At 41.3% G+C, this 19,005-nt stretch overlaps 3 protein-coding genes across 5 annotated transcripts; 1 reads left to right on the top strand and 2 right to left on the bottom strand.

The window, feature by feature from the left end:
* Nucleotides 1-533: 533 nt before the first annotated feature.
* On the top strand, nt 534-7,296 carry errfi1a (ERBB receptor feedback inhibitor 1a). 3 transcript variants are annotated; one of them, XM_040116562.1, is made up of 4 exons: nt 534-736; nt 3,469-3,674; nt 3,868-3,956; nt 4,185-7,296. In XM_040116562.1, the coding sequence occupies exons 2-4, from the start codon at nt 3,523-3,525 to the stop codon at nt 5,300-5,302; spliced, it is 1,359 nt and encodes a 452-aa protein (XP_039972496.1). In that variant the 5' UTR covers nt 534-736; nt 3,469-3,522; the 3' UTR covers nt 5,303-7,296. The 3 variants fall into 3 exon arrangements, with proteins under 3 accessions (XP_039972496.1, XP_039972497.1, XP_039972498.1); XM_040116563.1 differs by lacking the exon at nt 534-736 and having other exon boundaries at nt 3,567-3,774; XM_040116564.1 differs by lacking the exons at nt 534-736; nt 3,469-3,674 and having other exon boundaries at nt 3,868-3,960.
* Nucleotides 7,297-11,607: 4,311 nt separating this feature from the next.
* On the bottom strand, nt 11,608-13,704 carry LOC120783262 (mucin-3B). Its single transcript, XM_040116130.1, has 8 exons — nt 13,549-13,704; nt 13,256-13,320; nt 12,959-13,161; nt 12,621-12,786; nt 12,342-12,506; nt 12,139-12,209; nt 11,923-12,005; nt 11,608-11,776 (listed from the first exon to the last, which is right to left on the bottom strand). Exons 1-8 carry the CDS (start codon nt 13,621-13,623, stop codon nt 11,732-11,734), a joined length of 873 nt encoding a protein of 290 aa, XP_039972064.1. The 5' UTR covers nt 13,624-13,704; the 3' UTR covers nt 11,608-11,731.
* A 3,003-nt stretch (nt 13,705-16,707) lies between these two features.
* LOC120807236 (cell wall protein DAN4-like) lies at nt 16,708-18,057 on the bottom strand. Its single transcript, XM_040159004.1, has 2 exons — nt 17,040-18,057; nt 16,708-16,788 (listed from the first exon to the last, which is right to left on the bottom strand). Exons 1-2 carry the CDS (start codon nt 18,015-18,017, stop codon nt 16,708-16,710), a joined length of 1,059 nt encoding a protein of 352 aa, XP_040014938.1. The 5' UTR covers nt 18,018-18,057.
* Between the last annotated feature and the right edge of the window lie 948 nt (nt 18,058-19,005).

Here is a 19,005-nt window from a genome sequence, read left to right as displayed (position 1 = left end):
GTGCGGCGTGTGTGCTCGTTGTGTATGAAGCCCCACCGGAGACGCATTTCAAATGTAAAATGGGTCACTGAGTGGAAACGTTGGAAAGGCTGAACTTGCAGGAGGACGTCTGTCTGCGACGAACTGAAATGATCTGGGAGCGTGTAGTGCATTCAACCGTTTTCTCGAGCTGTAACTTAATGAACTCACAGAACTGTTAAGGTGCTAAATGTCTACTGAATGCCCCCCCCCCAGTCCCAGTGGAAGAGTTTGTCAGATGGCTGTATCCTTGTGTTCACACCTCCTCTGTCCGCTGAGGTTAAACGTAGTGATAAAGGGAGCACTGCAGACTTTGATCACATCAGGTTAACTTAAGCTCGAATTGGCCCTCTGTGTATGTCCAAGGGTGATTCTGCAATCCATGTGCTCTCTGTCTGTCCCGCCGCACGTACACTGCAGAGACACTGGCGTAATCGAAGACTGCGCCTTTAAGGGCAAGTGCGCAAGGCGGAGCCACAGTGTGTCTTTAGTGTGGTGAAGCTTATAAGACATTGCTCACCACAATACTGGACTTATCTCAAAGTGTCACATTATAGCCGAAGCGCCACCGGTTTCGCTGGCGTCCTGTTCCCGATGCATGTAGGGATCTGAAGATTACTGACTCAAAATCAAACCCCCAGAGAAACCGAGGAGCTGTATTTTACCGGAGAGCAGCCTAGGGGCCGGTTCGGCGGAGGAGAGCTGCGAAGTTGTTTAGGTGAGTTCAGAGAGTGATTAGAAATGTCTGGTGTAGGCTGCGGTGGGAGTCCATGTCTCGCCTGTCTATTGTTTTGCATGTCGGTGCCAGCACGACAGACGCCGCCGATTGATGCAACTTCGGGCTCTGCTGAGATCATTTTAACGTTTCCAATGCTTGTTTTCATATTTTTGACGCACGGAGCAAGACATTCAGGTGATGAAATTGTCTACCAGCCGCAATCAAGAGGATTTGAAAAGATCTCTCTAGAAACTGAGGACAAATTTGTCAACTTTTACTGAGTGTGTGCGTACAAAATCAGTCTTTTAGGATAACTATAAAATGGGAAGATTTTTTTTGGATCTCTTACATAACCTTCGGACGATTGCAAACCAATAACCAGGTTTGATTCTTTTATTTTGTTGTGTTGCATTTGTGTCCTTTTTTTCCGCTTGAACAAAAGGGAAATAACATTTCAGCCCATATCATCATTAGCTGGCCTTGTCAGGTGGCTGATTTATGTGTTGTGGTGTGAGTCACCTGCCTGCTAGAGGGCTTTTAACCATTATTATCTCAATCCGGTAAAGTGAGGGGGTGTGCGCGCTGTTTGCTTGCCGCACAGGTAGAGCGGGTATGGTTGCTCGGAAACCGCTGCAGGGGTGTCGTGAGCGGGGTGTGAACTCCCTCCTCCTAAGGTCTGTGCGTGTGACTACGGCGGGCCTTGTATCAAAAGCGAGCTATCGGCTGGTGTTTTACATCGCCGCTGCACCGGGCAGACCTCCTCCTTTTCCAGCACCCATGAGCCCCCGTGGTGGCTTCACGCACACAGATTGAGCCTGTCCACCTGTTGTATCAACAGAATGGCCAGGAAAAAAAAAATTTTTAAAAAGCCCCATTCTCTGGTCAAATGATCAGAATTGGTTGAATTCCCCCTTACTAGGGTTAATGCTCTGCATGACTACACATCATTTGTTTAATCACGTTGCCTGTAAATGCTCCTATGGTGAACTGCCAGGATGAACTGTCTCTGCACCTGTTGCAAGAGGAAGCACAAGCCCCTTGGGGTTCATTATCGAGGATCATGTTGCTTCCCGTCCCCGCCGAACCGAATCGACGGCCCTGGGCAGGGGGATGGCATGCCTTGTTGGGTAGTTTGGCTCAGGCTGATGCCCCAGGCTTCCTGTTGTTTTAGAGCTTTGTTTCTCACCAGCTGTCAGGGCAGCACATAAATATGGCTCACAGGAGACCAGGAACGAGGGGGCCGTGTTCTTCTCAGTCATCACTCCCGCATTATAAGGAGGACAGCGTGTCTCCGAGTGTGCACGCACCTCATTTGGGGTCTCCAGCAGAGGTAACCACCAGGGTTATGGATGCACCTGTTTCCCTGCATTCTGTTAAGACTGCTGCTGGTGCACTGAAGTCATGAGAAGAGTAACAATTAACGGCTGGTGCCACAGTGAACTCAGACATGCTGCACAACAAAGACTCCTATAATTACCTATGATGTACTTCCTCTGCGCACTTAAACATTACATTGTCTGACTTTCTAAACTAATTTAGAAAGTCAAGAGTCTGTGACATACTGAACATGTTAATCCAGTGTGAGACGAAAGACTCCGATCAGAGTTTGCTTCCAGTGTATCACTGACTGCACAAATATCAGTATGCTGCCAAGTTTCCTCCCCTCTGAATATTGTATACATTGTTTGCTCAGCCCTGACACATACCTGACATGACACGAACATTCAGGTCATTTGACGTGAGGAGTTCTTGCAACATCAGGTATATCTCTGGCAACAGGAGAAGCCCCTTCCTCTGCTGTTCGGGACAAGCGAGATTGCAGAAGCGGCAGCAGCAGAGCGCAGCACAATCATGTTTTTAAAATAAACCGTAAACCTATTAGAAGCAGAGGCACAGTCTTTAGAAATAGAAATCTGGAAGTTGGCAAATGCGTTCACACCTAAGACTGCAATGTTGAAGTTGAGTATAGAAACGCCTCAGTTTGTAAAAAAATAACTGCTGTGTTCTGTATTTGTTTTCGCAATATACACATCTACACCTTTTCCAGGTGTAATATCACATAAGCCAAAGTCAAAGCACTCCTTGCTGTCACTGTTTCCACTTTATGAAATGTATCTTTGTAATAAGGTAAATCCTCTAAAAAAAAAAAAAAAAAATAGAAGACAGTTTCTACATTTAGTTTCATAACAGATAACCAATGTGTCAACATCCAATTAACTTCAGGTCAGTTGCCGTATAAAAATAGACTTGAAGAATAAACAAGAAAACAAGCTGTGCATCATAGCAACCTCTTTCCAACAAGAACCTTCTCAGGGACTCTTATTTTCATCGATGTTACAGACTGCTGCCTTTATCCTTGCTTTGTAAAATACTCTGAGCAGGACATTATGAATTACAGCATGTTCTGTCCCCAGGGTGTGTTGGGACACAAGTGTCACAAAGTCCTGTCAAACTGAGCTTCTGTCAGTTCCTCTGTTATGGGAGATTGTTGTCTCGTCCTCTCGCAGAACACAGACAAGGCCATTTCTAAATATCTGGCCTGGTGGGCAACAGAGAGGGAGATATTTTTTTATAACTTGCTTTATATTCTAATATCAGTACTTTCTTTCCTCTTGGCTTCACCAGAGAATGGTGGCTCTGAGTATTTTTCAGAGTGCTACCACATGTACCGTTTGCTTTCATCTGCTTTTGCTTCCAGCCTCCTTTCATCATCATTCTTGGCTGTGTTACAGGTAGACCAGAGGCGGGGGCAGCCGGCCGGGCGATCTGAGTGTTTCCTGGCTTTGATGCGACCCGAGTGTGCCTGGAGCATGTCCACAGTGGGCCTGACTGCCCAGGAGATCTCTTTTCCCATAGAAAACCCCTTCCTGCGGGGCAGCTACTGTCACAGCATGGCTGAATCCAAACCCTCCTGGAGCTATCGCCATGAGCTGGACAAGTGAGTGTTGAGATGCCAGGACTAGCAGTCCAGTAGGGGAAGATTGTTAGAAAGGAACGATTTTCAAATCTGCATGACATGCTGAGGTTTTATGGTTCAGGTCAGTCTGAGATTTCTTGTAAATTACATCGAAGTGTTGTTTGGCTCATTTAAAGCTATATTAATCTAAGATTGAAATGTTGTTCTTTAACAGCTTCTACTTCAGTATGGACACCGCACACACAGATCACAGCTCTCGAGCCCAACAAAAGGGGCCACCTCCACCATCTCTAAGTTATGAGAGTAAGTGCGTGATCTGCCATCTTCACATTATAGGTCTTCTGAAATAACTGCAAATACTGCGTTGCATGTTTTGTGCCTTTTTAATCATCATCTCCATGACAGATATTGTGAGTGATTATCTAAAACGACAGCAAAAGATAGTAGTCCATAGGAGTCCCTTTTTACAGCATCCAATGAAGTTGCAGTAGTAAATTGCAACTGTTGTTAATCAGTCTGCCTCTCTGACAGGACATAAACACAGTCCCAGCACACAGAGATTACCTCCAAAGAAATCCAGGCCCTCCCAGCTCTCCCTGTCCTGCGGTGCTGAACCCTCCACCCCAAGTCCTGCTGATGATGACCAGGTGGTCCCCTCATTCCAGAGGCTCTCGGTGTATGAGTGCAGCAGTCCACCACAGACACCGGGCAGATGTTCCAAGCCTCTGCCCCCCATCCCACCACAAACCGACATCTCCCCTGAGCAGGCTATGGACAATGAGGTCGAATTTTTCACGAGTTCGGACGACAGCTGCTGCCTGGTGTCCGATCAGTGTCCCAAATCGTCTCCTTTTCGATATGGAGTGCTGAGCCGAAGGAGCTTCAGAGACTGCGGGCAGATTAACTATGCTTACTATGATGGTCCATTAGGACCACAAAACCAGAAGCAGCCCCAGCAGCACCATCAGACTCATCCTCCACAGGAAGTGCGGGAACAGTATGAGCAGCAGCAACAGGAACCGCCTGAGCCAGTGTTCTGTCAGAGACAGCAGGACAAGGCTCAGAGGAGGCTACGACGCTCTCATTCTGGCCCAGCTGGATCCTTTAACAAGCCCGCGCTGCTGCGCCTCTCTTGCCACAAACGCCACACCCACAGTATGGATAAGCCAGAGGTGCCACCCCCTATCCCTCCTCGAACAATCAAGACAGGAGACTACCGCCGCTGGTCAGCAGAGGTTTCATCTGGGGCTTATAGCGATGAGGACAAACCACCCAAGGTGCCGCCAAGGGAACCTTTGTCCAGAGGCAGCTCTCGCACCCCCAGCCCCAAGAGCCTCCCAACATACATTAATGGGGTAATGCCACCTACCCAAAGCTTTGCACCAGATCCTAAGTATACTGTAAGCTGTCGAGGTTTACAGAGACAGAACAGTGAGGGCTCCCCCTGCATCCTCCCTGTTATGGAGAACGGCAAGAAGGCCAGCACCACACATTACTATCTCCTGCCTCAGCGGTCTGCTTTCGTGGACTCACCTTGTGTAGAGAAATTTCTTCGGGTCATGGACAGCCCTGCAGCTCGCAATACAGATGTATCAAGCTCAGACTGGAACTGCCACGCCAGGCAAAATGCACATGTGGATTTAGTTTGAAAAGTTTAAGTGGAAATAGCAAAGGACTCTACTGTAAATGAGCAAAAACCACTTGACAAAATGGTGGGAATGGACACTAAAAACCCCCAAACTGCTGCTTTTAATGTGTGTTTTTTTTTTTTTTTTTTAAAACCCTTATGTATTCTGATCACACAAGGTATGTGTGCACTGTATTCAGTTACTGGTAATGTTGGAATAGCTATCACAACTGAGATACTTTACATAATAATTGTATCTCTGACTATAGATTGTGGGCAAATTCAACATTGTAGAGCTTATTTTTGATATGACTTTAATTTCATGACATTCAATATTGTGCTGTTTTTGCTGATGATGTGGTACAGTCAGAAGGTACAAGCGGGCCTTGAACCTCAGTTGCTCAGTATTGTGTGTCTGTAAGGTTGAGGCTGTTTTGTGAGATGCACTGGGGCTTTGTGATGCTGCTTTTGTATCTCAGAGGGGACAGAAGGTCAGTAATGTAACCATGTATCGCTTAATATATGAAGTCTAAACACAAGGCCAATTAATATTTAACAAAATGAAGGATGCTAGCACACACATATCTATTCAGTTTGCTCTTATATATCAACACTGATATGGTTTCCAGGCCTTGATGAATTTTCACTCTTACTCAGGCCACTGTATCTGTGTAAATTTGTGTTTCCCACATGGCATGTTGTCATGGTACATTTTTGTACTAAAAGGTGGGTACATTACTGGTAGCAATGCATGTGTCCGTTGGAATGTCTAGTGCAGCTTATATGGTGTAGTTGTCTGTGGTCTAGTGTGTTTGTGTGTATGTACAGTATGTGCGTGAATGTGTTTATGCATATGTGCATGTGAACAGCAGTTGGAAAAGTGTTCTTGTGTGTATTTTTTTTTTTTTTTTAATAGAATGACTTTCTACAATTAAGTAGAAAAATGTCATCCATAATTGTTACTGTGCTCTGCTTGTTTGCAGTGCCTGCTTTTGAGCTCAGCCCTCTAAAAAGTGCACACATTTGATTGCTTATTTCCAGTATCCAGGTCTGTTTTTCTTGCAGAGACTCTTTTCTTGCCTGATGAACATTAAGTGAATGTATGCTATTCTTACTGAAATTCCGTCAAACAGTTCGAGGAGCTTATTTTTGATCAAGCTGTGAGTCATTGCTTGGAACAAATTTGCCTCAAGTACTACCTCCCTTCGATATTAACCCTATATTTCATATACTCCCCCATTTAAATTGTGCCCAAAAGCAAAATTTGACATTGTAATCTACAGCACATGAGGTAACGAGCTCCATATGCGATCTGAGACGTAGTTTTAATTAACGTCAGTTAAAAGTCAATTCTAACTGAATATCCTTAAAGAGATTTTAGATCATCAGATCTTAGATCACAGAGATGTTAGGCTAACCTGTTAATACAGACGCATTACAAAGACAGTGCAGGGTTTACCTACCTGACACAGACTTTCCTGTTCTGCTCATGCATTCCTGCCTTACATGATTGCAGTGGGTGTGGTCTGAGAGACTTTGGCTGCTGGCAGCCTAAGAGAATATTTGAATTTTATTGTTGTAGATTATTCATGAAGCATCAGGATGGTACAGTAAATGTAGCATATGTATTGAAGTAACCCTTGGTATGGAGCACGGTGTTCAGTTTGGGAAACAGATAAATGCTAAGGTCACAAGGTCATTGAAGTATACTTTTTCTCTCCCTCCGGCTCACAAAACCTTGCCAACACAATGTTGCTTATGACTTAAATGTTTGAAAAATGTTTACATCATACACTGATACTATTTAATCTTAAGGTATTCATATGTCTTATTAGAAATAATAAAACTGAATGAAGACTAGTTTATCGAGACACAACTTCTCTGTTGTGGTGAAGACATGCACTGGGAGAGTACAGTATGCTGTGTACAGTATTTAACAGTTCCATTTGTTGTTATAAATAGGTAATAAGTATATAGTCTTTAAAAAGAAAGCAAAATAAAATGACTTATTTATGAGCCTGCTTCGTTCTGTTTCCTGAATCTGTCAAGAGTGAACTCTCAGCTCAGCTGTCTGGCCTGTTTTATCACCCACACACCCTCATACTGTGCCTTTATTGTGACTGGCCTCTATCCAGAGAGAGAAGAGTGACTTACAATGGCCGACTGACAGGTGTACAGTGTATTGCCTTCCTCTTCCTGGTTATAGTACAGTCTCCCCTTGCATGACTGCCTAGATGCTCGGTGGCAGCCAGCTTTGCACCCACAGGTTTTTAAGCACTTAACAATGTTGCAAGTGTTTCACTCTTGACTTGAGTCCATGTGGTTAGGCATGGAGCTGAAACCACAGTGAACCACATGGAGCGTAAGAGGTCAAATAATTACTAAAAAAGCTGCAATCCAGCTGCACTTACAATATCCACCATAACCTCTCAGCAAAGCAGTGACCATCTCTGTAGGTTTGCTGCGCTGATAGCAATTGCTTTCGCATTATTCTCTCAATGGGGCAAAAGGCAGCAGTCTGAACTATCTAGGCCACCTGCAAACCCTTTCACCTGGTTCACTCTTAACTGAGCTGCAAGGCGACAGCATAGGTGGTGACTATAGCAACGACAGAAAGGCAGGGTGCTCATTTTAAATATAGTCTGCTGGAGGCAAGAAAGATCAAGTGCCAGATGAATTAACAAGGCGTGTGGTTTGACATTAGTTTGTGTATAAATAAAAAGCAAAACCCTTCATTGCACTGATGTGGCACTAAAAGGCATTATAGTGCTCTAGGCCAGAACTTGCTTGGCCTACACTTTCACCATTTTCATGACTTTTGACTTGACTTGCCTGTTGAGCATTTCAGACATGGCCAGAAAGACACAAGGGATCACTACAATTCTGTGTGAAATTCAGTGACTTTGTGTCCCAAATGGCTTCTGTGGCCTTTTCTGTCCTTTCTTTTTCTTCTTAAAGCTACAATTACACATAAATCCTTATGTTTCGTAATGGAGCTTTTTTTTTTTGCCTACACAACTCGAATTTAACTGTAAAACTTGTGTTCAGCCCAGCTGTAGTCGCTCAACTATGTCAAATATTTATGTATTTATAAATATATTTTCAGTTAATTAGATAGAAGTCCTTGGCTGGCACTTTTGGTGGATTAACAAGTGGAACAAACTCATTTTAATGATAAGAATTATTACAGTAATTATTAATACTGCCTCATTAATTGCTATACAGCCTTTGCTGATTAGTCTGCAGTTATCAGAGAGGAAGGGAGCATGTCTGTTTTCTGTGTCTGGCTCTTAACACAATTCTGCATTGCTGCATAGATCTGCAATGCATAAAGATTTAGTGGTAGCGGGAATCATGTTTAAGAAATAATAACCCTGTAAAGTTTGACAATAAGAAGCAAAAAAATTATAATATAACCTTGATATAATATGGTTATATTAATAATTCATAATATAACCTATGATGTAATAATATAATTTATTATGGTATGTATATACACAGTATATGTAAAAAATGGACGAATATAATGCTCCCTGCAGGAGTAATAGAGCCGATGATATGTATGCTAGTAAAAATATGTAAAATGGACACGATAATAATGCTCCTGCAGGAGTAATAGAGCCGGTTGTATAGCTGCACTTAAAAACTAATAAAAAAAAATTACATTTAATTCTGCTACAGTGTTATGAACAACAGAGACGTATGTTGAGTAATGGTAAAACATAGTTTACAGCCTGTGCAGATATGATTGTAATACTGGAATGTCTCACTCTGAGGTCTAGAAATTGAATTGGAATATCAAGCTGATACTGTTATACATTTACACATGCAACTAATAAGTAAGATAGTCATTGGTTAAATGCAAATTTTGTCTTCAATATTAAATACATCTTAAACTGAGCATCAGGCTCTAGATTGTGATTCTAAAATACTCAATAACACAATGTTACAGGTTTGAGGCAATTCACACCACTTCACTTTTCTAATAAATCTATAAAACATCTGGAGTTTTAATGTACCTTAAAGTGTATACCATATTCAGAAACTCTTTTTGCATAAAACTGTGACCCTTTTCAGTTAATGCATTGTACTTCGTACATACATAACAACCAGTGAAACAGTTTTTCCCGACTCAGAATCTCACTAACAAATAGTGAGATTCTGAGTTGTGAAAAACCTCTGAGCAGTTAAATCTGGAAAAGCTGTTCATATGAAATTCTTATAGCTATAGAAAATATGGAGAATGCTCAACAAAGTACTTCATACAATTTCTGTTTCTGCCACAGACTGATGAGTTTTCAGAATGGTATTTATCTTATCATAAATATGCATGCTTGTGTCTGTTATGTACAGTACAAATATACTTTTTGTTATAGGAAGAAAATGCATATCTGCAATGTGTCATATTTCTAAGAGGCAGGCGAAGTAGAGTTTGTGTGTTCTGTTGAATTATCATGGGTTTTTCCGGGATATTCTGATTCCAGTCCCACTTTCCAAAAAAATGCAGCTAGATTGGAAAATCTGCTGATTAATTCCAGAGACGTACACCTGCAATTTGAGTGGCAGTGGCACAGTTTAAAAACAGATCTCACCAATGCCAGTATGACAATTAGTCAGATTGGCAGGAAAAATAATATTGGACAGTTACTATACTGATAAAGCTGTTATTACCTGATGCTGACAGAATGTCACTGCTGAGGTTGATTAAAAAATTAAGCATTTTCAGATCACTCTTATTCACCTCAAAGATCATAAAAACTTGTATTAAACTCACTGGTCCCTCCGCCTTTCACTGCCCCTCCCTCTTCACACATTACAGACACAACATCATTAAAATGAGTGCATGTGTGCCATCTAGTGACAGGATAGTGTAATGACTGTGATAGACATCCACAAGCAACCATTACCCTCTTACCAGTTGATTTGTACTAATGGACACAAATACAGAGACCCCAGATGCTTATTTAAAAAAAAAAAACACCTCTCTGACACGGTCGAAGCATCGCATGGCTACTGTACTGGTTTTTTGCATACAACTGGAGAGAGGTTTGACTGCTGTAGATCTGGGGTACTCAAATAGAAGATACACTTACCAAATTTCCACAGTGTCATATGGATTAAGATACTGGTATTAAATGTAAAAAAACAAAAAAACAAAAAAACAAACAAACTCCAGAACTATGTACACCAAACAAAATTCTGTATTAATGGGATTTCTGAGAGCGTCATTGTGAAACTATGTCTTCAAACTTGGGCACAAAATGTTTGGCATTCAAACAGAGACACTGCTCTAAGTGTTCTTTAATGAGTTTCCTGCGGTGTAAGTTTCCTTCTATATTTGGGGTTGAAAATGCTGATTACATTGATTTTACAGTTATGGTACCTGATATGACGCCTCAGCTGGTGAGGTTTTTTAGGTTTTGACCTCTGAACTCTTGCAGCAAAATTGTTGAAAACGGGTATGTTTGGTGTCCTTGTGGCATTTCACCTCTCTTCAAAATGGCCACAGTTCCATTGCAAATTAGTCTCATACTTTCCCTAGATAAAATTAACACCCATTTCTTCTCCTCTACAGTGTACTCTTGCTTAAACAGTTTTCACAGTCAATCTCCTTTTTAAATTTTTGAACTAAGCCTTTAACTATAATAATGTTCTTGCCAACTCTAGCTCCTAGCCGCTATAAGCTGTGTGTGGGAGGTGACATGATAGCAATGTGTCACTTGCAGGAGATCTGAGTCAGGTTAAAGTGAATTTTTGCTTCAGGTCTGAATTAAATTGTACTTTGGTCCACAGCCAGACTGAAGTCAACCTACTGAGTGTGTGGGCTATAGATTATTGTATGTGAACTCATTTTTGAAATTATCTTGTGCACTCTTAGTAAATATAGACGTACAATGCTTACAGCAAAAGCCATCGGGTCAAAAATGTTCCTGTATGATGAAGACAGCAGTGCTGAAACAACTCCTAGGCAAGAGTTTCAGGAAGAAACAGAATTAAATGTTTGTATTTTTTTTTTAACCTTGTGTCTTCTCAATACTGCAGGAGACCGATGCTTGTTCGTTAAAAATAAAATAAAATGACATCTTAATGAGGAGAAATTTAAAAACTCAAACAAATAACTACAAAAATAAATGGCTGTTGTGTGAATTAAAAACACTGGAGTCTGAATTTACATGTTCATTTTTATTTGAGGGTATCGTGCATTACAATTAACATAAATATTATAATATTAAATATTATATATATAAATATATATAAAATATATATTTATATATATATAAATATATATAAATATTATTGATATTAACATCATAAATATTATAAAAAGCAGTACACTAGTATATTATTTCATGTGTTACACACAGTTCATAACTCATACTGATCTGTATCTTTCTTAACTGCTAACATGGAAAACATTCTAATTAAAACTAAATTCTCCAGACTGTAGCCTTCATCTAGGGTTGATGTTCAAAACCTCTGGACGTCTTGTTGTGACCTGAAGAAACAGAAGAAGAATCACATATGAATATCATTATTTTACATATGATCTTACATTTACCTGTTCTTGTTCTCAATAATCTTCTGGGCACAGTAGTTACTTAGACTTTATGTATGTAATACCAGAATATTAAACAAGAATACCTGCAACTGGGTGTCAACATTTTCTAGATGCGGCCTAAAACTCCCTGATGTGTAAGAGCCTGCCAATCCAAAATTGGGACTCCCTGGACAAAATAAATGATCATGTTGAAACTGCAAATGTTAACAGTCCTTGCTGAAGAATTTTTTGCTGTATTTTAAAAAAATAAATCAGTAATTAATTAAAAAAAAAAAAAAAAAAACCAGACCAGGACACACCTGTATCATAGAAGTCAAAGAAGTCTTCCTCAAAAGCAGACAGTCTTCTGTTATAGGAATTACTCCTTTTCCTAAAATAGAGAAACAGTATGATAAGTTTCACATGTCAGTATTTTTAGTTTATGATTACTGGCAAAAAAACAATTTGCTGACTATTTGCATACAACTATATTAGAAGATGCATCTAAGGCATCACAACTCACCAAATTCCCATATATTTCTTTTTGACAATGACAGCAATGACAATGATAATCAAAAGCAGAAGCGCTGCTGCCAATGATCCAAACAGTGCTCCATAGAAACCTGGACCCCAATGGAAGAGGTCACACTGTGGGCCATAGAACTGCTTCAAGCTAGACTCAAAGCACCTGGGTTAAAGAGCCACACGAGTGAATTAGACTAATAAAATTTATATCATGGGCAAACATATTAAACATATTTAATCTTCTTGCAATAAAATAAAAACAGATGTTTTGTCTTACCTACAGATGGGCCCTTTGAGAATCTCATTGACACATTGTCCATGTTGATGACAGTAATCAGGGTTTGTTTTGCAAGGTCCAACACACTGCCATTGACCATTACTTATCTCAGCAGTGTAATTAGCAAACTGAGTGCAGTTAACATATGGCTTCAGATCTGTAATATCTGATTGATAAAAAAATGATGATAAAAAAAGTGATAAATTAATCATTTTGTACAAGTATTATAATACAAATATAAAATTTTGGACAAATATTGAATGAAGAAACACTGACTGTACAAAGCAGCAACATGTCAAAGGCACACGTTTTGAACTGAAAAATACCAGTACACTTACTGGTAATTGTAGGTGGTTGGAAGGTGAGTCCATTTAACTTCACACGGCTGTTATTAAAGGCCTGAGAAATCTTATCGAGGTTACTTGTGTCATTCAAGATATCAGTCAACACCCCATCAAGCTGAGTGTTGATAAACTGGATTTGAGTTTCATTGTTTGGATAGCTGTACTCCGCCACACTCTCTGCAACAACACTTCCCTCTCTACAGTATAAAAATAGAAACAAATCACCAAAAGAAAACAGCCTGTACTTGATAAAAAAGTAACTTACATCAGTAAAGTTTAATAAACACTTACAATAATGCGATGACTTCCACTTTTTTAAAGGTTTGTGGATCTGCTTTTTTGCATAGGTCCTCGAGCTGGAGAACAGAACAAATGCTATTAAAGCACAGTTATGGCAAAAAATCCATGTTTTTGGATATTAACATCATAGACGCTAGAGAGCAAAACACCCACTATAAAACAAGGATCTGCAATTATTTCATTATTAAGTAATAAGTTAAAAGACATGAGCAAATTTTCTGAAATTGGAGCACTTATTGTGTAATGATCATTATGTCATGCAACGGAGAAAAAAAAATCTCTACCTGTCGTTCTAATATGTCGATGAATTCTAGGGATGGAGGTGAGCTTAAATTGTTAAAAGCTGGCTGAAAAGACATCTGGATTGACAAAGTAAAATTTGCTTTTCGAGTTTGTATTGCTCCGGTATCTACAAAAAAATATAACACTGTTGTATTGACATTGAAATGGTATTATATATACATTGCAATAACATTTTACACTCAAAACTTAGTAAGAAACTTCAAAGCCAAAAGGGTAGAAATTTAAAAGGAACATATTGCTAAAAGCAACTTATTACTGCATCAGTTAATAAATATTTTTTGAAGAACTGTATTTGGGGATGAAAAATCTCACCAATATGAGCAGAGGTGTCATTTTCTCCAAAAGAGCACCTATCACCAAAGACAAAGTCTTGGCAGTGGCAGTGACACCTTCCAAGTGTCGTGTTAAATATACAGGTACCCTGAACACACTGACAGTCCTCATCTCTACACTGAAGAGTGGTAGATGCTGTTGTCACAGTGAGGGTAGCATTTGAGAGGGGGGTAATGGTAGATGCTGAATGACTAACTGTTGTAACTGTGTTACTGCTGATGATTTCAGCTGACGTCAAAGCCTTTGAAGTTGATGCAGTTCGTGTAGATGTTTGTGGACTGCTGGTTTTTTCATTTGTTGCTGCAGTATACTGCGTCAAAGGTTTCGTGTTGGATGAGACTGTAGAAGGTGTGTGGATTGTAATTGTAGGAGTTGAGTTATGATATACAGCAGATGATGAAGATTGCATAGCTGTTCCGGATATATCTGTGTTCTGAAGAGTTGAACTCTGCATGGCACTGGTAGGTGTGGAAGAAGGTGATGATCCTATGGATTCACTTGTAGTGGTCATTGGCACAGACTGTGTTGACGAAATAGGCAGCACTATAGATGTTTGTGGAATGCTAGAGGTGAGCACTGTTGTTTCTTTAATAGTACTTGCTTCACTTTCAATAACATTAGTCGATGATAGCGACACTGTAGGTTTGATTGTTGATGGGGAAGTCTTTGGTGGTGCTGAAAGAGTCGTTGAGACTTCAGTAGGGGAAGAACTTTGCATAGTTGATCTTGTGGTTTCAGTATTCTGAAGGGTTGAAGTTTGGATGGCACTGGTAGGTGTGGAAGAAGTTGAAGAGCCTATGGATTCACTTGCAGTGGTCACTGAGACAGACTTTGTTGAAGAAGAAGGCAACACTATAGAAGTTTGTGGAATGCCAGAGGTGAGCACTGTTGTTTCTTTAATGGTAGTTGCTTCACTTGTGGGAACATTAGTCGATGATAGAGACACTGTAAGTTTGATTGTTGATGTGGAAGTCATTGGTGGTGTTGAAAGAGTCGTTGAGACATCTGTGGGGGAAGCGCTTTGTATAGTTGATCTTGTGGTTTCAGTATTCTGAAGGGTTGAAGTTTGGATGGCACTGGTAGGTGTGGAAGAAGGTGATGAGCCTATAGATTCACTTGTAGTGGACACTGGCACAGACTGTGTTGAAGAAGAAGGCAACACTATAGAAGTTTGTGGAATGCCAGAGGTGAGCACTGTTGTTTCTTTAATGGTAGTTGCTTCACTTGTGGGAACAATGGTCGATGATAGTGACACCGTAGGTTCAATTGTTGATGTAGAAGTCACTGGTGGTGTTGAAAGAGTCGTTGAGACTTCAGTAGGGGAAGCACTTTGCATAGTTGATCTTGTGGTTTCAGTATTCTGAAGGGTTGAAGTTTGGATGGCACTGGTAGGTGTGGAAGAAGGTGATGAGCCTATGGATTCACTTGTAGTGGACATTGGCACAGACTGTGTTGAAGAAGAAGGCAACACCATAGATGTTTGTTGAATGCCAGAGGTGAGCACTGTTGTTTCTTTAATGGTAGTTGCTTCACTTGTGGGAACAATGGTCGATGATAGTGACACCGTAGGTTCAATTGTTGATGTGGAAGTCACCGGTGGTGTTGAAAGAGTCGTTGAGACTTCAGTAGGGGAAGCACTTTGCATAGTTGATCTTGTGGTTTCAGTATTCTGAAGGGTTGAAGTTTGGATGGCACTGGTAGGTGTGGAAGAAGGTGATGAGCCTATGGATTCACTTGTAGTGGACACTGGCACAGACTGTGTTGAAGAAGAAGGCAACACTATAGAAGTTTGTGGAATGCTAGAGGTGAGCACTGTTGTTTCTTTAATGGTAGTTGCTTCACTTGTGGGAACAATGGTCGATGATAGTGACACCGTAGGTTCAATTGTTGATGTGGAAGTCACCGGTGGTGTTAAAAGAGTCGTTGAGACTTCAGTAGGGGAAGCACTTTGCATAGTTGATCTTGTGGTTTCAGTATTCTGAAGGGTTGAAGTTTGGATGGCACTGGTAGGTGTGGAAGAAGGTGATGAGCCTATGGATTCACTTGTAGTGGACACCGGCACAGACTGTGCTGAAGAAGAAGGCAACACTATAGAAGTTTGTGGAATGCTAGAGGTGAGCACTGTTGTTTCTTTAATGGTAGTTGCTTCACTTGTGGGAACATCAGTCGATGATAGTGACACCGTAGGTTCAATTGTTGATGTGGAAGTCATTGGTGGTGTTGAAAGAGTTGTTGAGACTTCAGTAGGGGAAGCACTTTGCATAGTTGATCTTGTGGTTTCAGTATTCTGAAGGGTTGAAGTTTGGATGGTACTGGTAGGTGTGGAAGAAGGTGATGAGCCTATGGATTCACTTGCAGTGGTCACTGGTACAGACTGTGTTGAAGAAGAAGGCAACACCATAGATGTTTGTTGAATGCCAGAGGTGAGCACTGTTGTTTCTTTAATGGTAGTTGCTTCACTTGTGGGAACAATGGTCGATGATAGTGACACCGTAGGTTCAATTGTTGATGTGGAAGTCACCGGTGGTGTTGAAAGAGTTGCTGAGACTTCAGTAGGGGAAGCACTTTGCATAGTTGATCTTGTGGTTTCAGTATTCTGAAGGGTTGAAGTTTGGATGGCACTGGTAGGTGTGGAAGAAGGTGATGAGCCTATGGATTCACTTGTAGTGGACACCGGCACAGACTGTGTTGAAGAAGAAGGCAACACTATAGAAGTTTGTGGAATGCCAGAGGTGAGCACTGTTGTTTCTTTAATGGTAGTTGCTTCACTTGTGGGAACAACAGTCGATGATAGTGACACCGTAGGTTCAATTGTTGATGTGGAAGTCATTGGTGGTGTTGAAAGAGTCGTTGAGACATCTGTCGGGGAAGCACTTGGCATAGTTGATCTTGTGGTTTCAGTATTCTGAAGGGTTGAAGTTTGGATGGCACTGGTAGGTGTGGAAGAAGGTGATGAGCCTATGGATTCACTTGTAGTGGACACTGGCACAGACTGTGTTGAAGAAGAAGGCAACACTATAGAAGTTTGTGGAATGCTAGAGGTGAGCACTGTTGTTTCTTTAATGGTAGTTGCTTCACTTGTGGGAACAATGGTCGATGATAGTGAAACCGTAGGTTCACTTGTTGATGTGGAAGTCACCGGTGGTGTTGAAAGAGTTGTTGAGACTTCAGTAGGGGAAGCACTTTGCATAGTTGATCTTGTGGTTTCAGTATTCTGAAGGGTTGAAGTTTGGATGGCACTGGTAGGTGTGGAAGAAGGTGATGAGCCTATGGATTCACTTGTAGTGGACACTGGCACAGACTGTGTTGAAGAAGAAGGCAACACTATAGAAGTTTGTGGAATGCCAGAGGTGAGCACTGTTGTTTCTTTAATGGTAGTTGCTTCACTTGTAGAAACAATGGTCGATGATAGTGACACCGTAGGTTCAATTGTTGATGTGGAAGTCATTGGTGGTGTTGAAAGAGTTGTTGAGACTTCAGTAGGGGAAGCACTTTGCATAGTTGATCTTGTGGTTTCAGTATTCTGAAGGGTTGAAGTTTGGATGGCACTGGTAGGTGTGGAAGAAGGTGATGAGCCTATGGATTCACTTGTAGTGGACACTGGCACAGACTGTGTTGAAGAAGAAGGCAACACTATAGATGTTTGTTGAATGCCAGAGGTGAGCACTGTTGTTTCTTTAATGGTAGTTGCTTCACTTGTGGGAACAATGGTCGATGATAGTGACACCGTAGGTTCAATTGTTGATGTGGAAGTTACCGGTGGTGTTGAAAGAGTTGTTGAGACTTCAGTAGGGGAAGCACTTTGCATAGTTGATCTTGTGGTTTCAGTATTCTGAAGGGTTGAAGTTTGGATGGCACTGGTAGGTGTGGAAGAAGGTGATGAGCCTATGGATTCACTTGTAGTGGACACTGGCACAGACTGTGTTGAAGAAGAAGGCAACACTATAGAAGTTTGTGGAATGCCAGAGGTGAGCACTGTTGTTTCTTTAATGGTAGTTGCTTCACTTGTGGGAACAACAGTCGATGATAGTGACACCGTAGGTTCAATTGTTGATGTGGAAGTCATTGGTGGTGTTGAAAGAGTTGTTGAGACATCTGTGGGGGAAGCACTTTGCATAGTTGATCTTGTGGTTTCAGTATTCTGAAGGGTTGAAGTTTGGATGGCACTGGTAGGTGTGGAAGAAGAAGGTGATGAGCCTATGGATTCACTTGTAGTGGACACTGGCACAGACTGTGTTGAAGAAGAAGGCAACACTATAGAAGTTTGTGGAATGCCAGAGGTGAGCACTGTTGTTTCTTTAATGGTAGTTGCTTCACTTGTGGGAACAATGGTCGATGATAGTGACACCGTAGGTTCAATTGTTGATGTGGAAGTCATTGGTGGTGTTGAAAGAGTTGCTGAGACTTCAGTAGGGGAAGCACTTTGCATAGTTGATCTTGTGGTTTCAGTATTCTGAAGGGTTGAAGTTTGGATGGCACTGGTAGGTGTGGAAGAAGGTGATGAGCCTATGGATTCACTTGTAGTGGACACTGGCACAGACTGTGTTGAAGAAGAAGGCAACACTATAGAAGTTTGTGGAATGCCAGAGGTGAGCACTGTTGTTTCTTTAATGGTAGTTGCTTCACTTGTGGGAACAATGGTCGATGATAGTGACACCGTAGGTTCAATTGTTGATGTGGAAGTCATTGGTGGTGTTGAAAGAGTCGTTGAGACATCTGTGGGGGAAGCACTTTGCATAGTTGATCTTGTGGTTTCAGTATTCTGAAGGGTTGAAGTTTGGATGGCACTGGTAGGTGTGGAAGAAGGTGATGAGCCTATGGATTCACTTGTAGTGGACACTGGCACAGACTGTGTTGAAGAAGAAGGCAACACTATAGAAGTTTGTGGAATGCCAGAGGTGAGCACTGTTGTTTCTTTAATGGTAGTTGCTTCACTTGTGGGAACAATGGTCGATGATAGTGACACCGTAGGTTCAATTGTTGATGTGGAAGTCATTGGTGGTGTTGAAAGAGTTGTTGAGACTTCAGTAGGAGAAGCACTTTGCATAGTTGATCTTGTGGTTTCAGTATTCTGAAGGGTTGAAGTTTGGATGGCACTGGTAGGT

Source organism: Xiphias gladius, chromosome 21 (assembly GCF_016859285.1).
Source record: "Xiphias gladius isolate SHS-SW01 ecotype Sanya breed wild chromosome 21, ASM1685928v1, whole genome shotgun sequence".
NCBI lineage: Eukaryota > Metazoa > Chordata > Actinopteri > Istiophoriformes > Xiphiidae > Xiphias > Xiphias gladius.
The sequence above is the reverse complement of the archived record's forward strand: the minus strand, read 5'-3'. Positions and strand labels throughout refer to the sequence as shown.

Excerpts from the sequence above, each read along its gene's own strand:
- errfi1a (XM_040116562.1), top strand. The coding sequence starts at position 3,523 with ATGCGACCCGAGTGTGCCTGGAGCATGTCCACAGTGGGCCTGACTGCC. Across the intron at positions 3,675-3,867 it reads TATCGCCATGAGCTGGACAA|CTTCTACTTCAGTATGGACA; the intron begins GTGAGTGTTGAG and ends GTTCTTTAACAG. Across the intron at positions 3,957-4,184 it reads ACCATCTCTAAGTTATGAGA|GACATAAACACAGTCCCAGC; the intron begins GTAAGTGCGTGA and ends CCTCTCTGACAG.
- LOC120783262 (XM_040116130.1), bottom strand. The coding sequence starts at position 13,623 with ATGTCTTTTCAGCCAGCTTTTAACAATTTAAGCTCACCTCCATCCCTA. Across the intron at positions 12,210-12,341 it reads AAGAAATATATGGGAATTTG|GAAAAGGAGTAATTCCTATA; the intron begins GTGAGTTGTGAT and ends TCTCTATTTTAG. Across the intron at positions 12,006-12,138 it reads CTTTGACTTCTATGATACAG|GGAGTCCCAATTTTGGATTG; the intron begins GTGTGTCCTGGT and ends TATTTTGTCCAG.
- LOC120807236 (XM_040159004.1), bottom strand. The coding sequence starts at position 18,017 with ATGCAAAGTGCTTCCCCCACAGATGTCTCAACAACTCTTTCAACACCA. Across the intron at positions 16,789-17,039 it reads CAACTCTTTCAACACCACCG|ATCAACTATGCCAAGTGCTT; the intron begins GTGACTTCCACA and ends TGAAACCACAAG.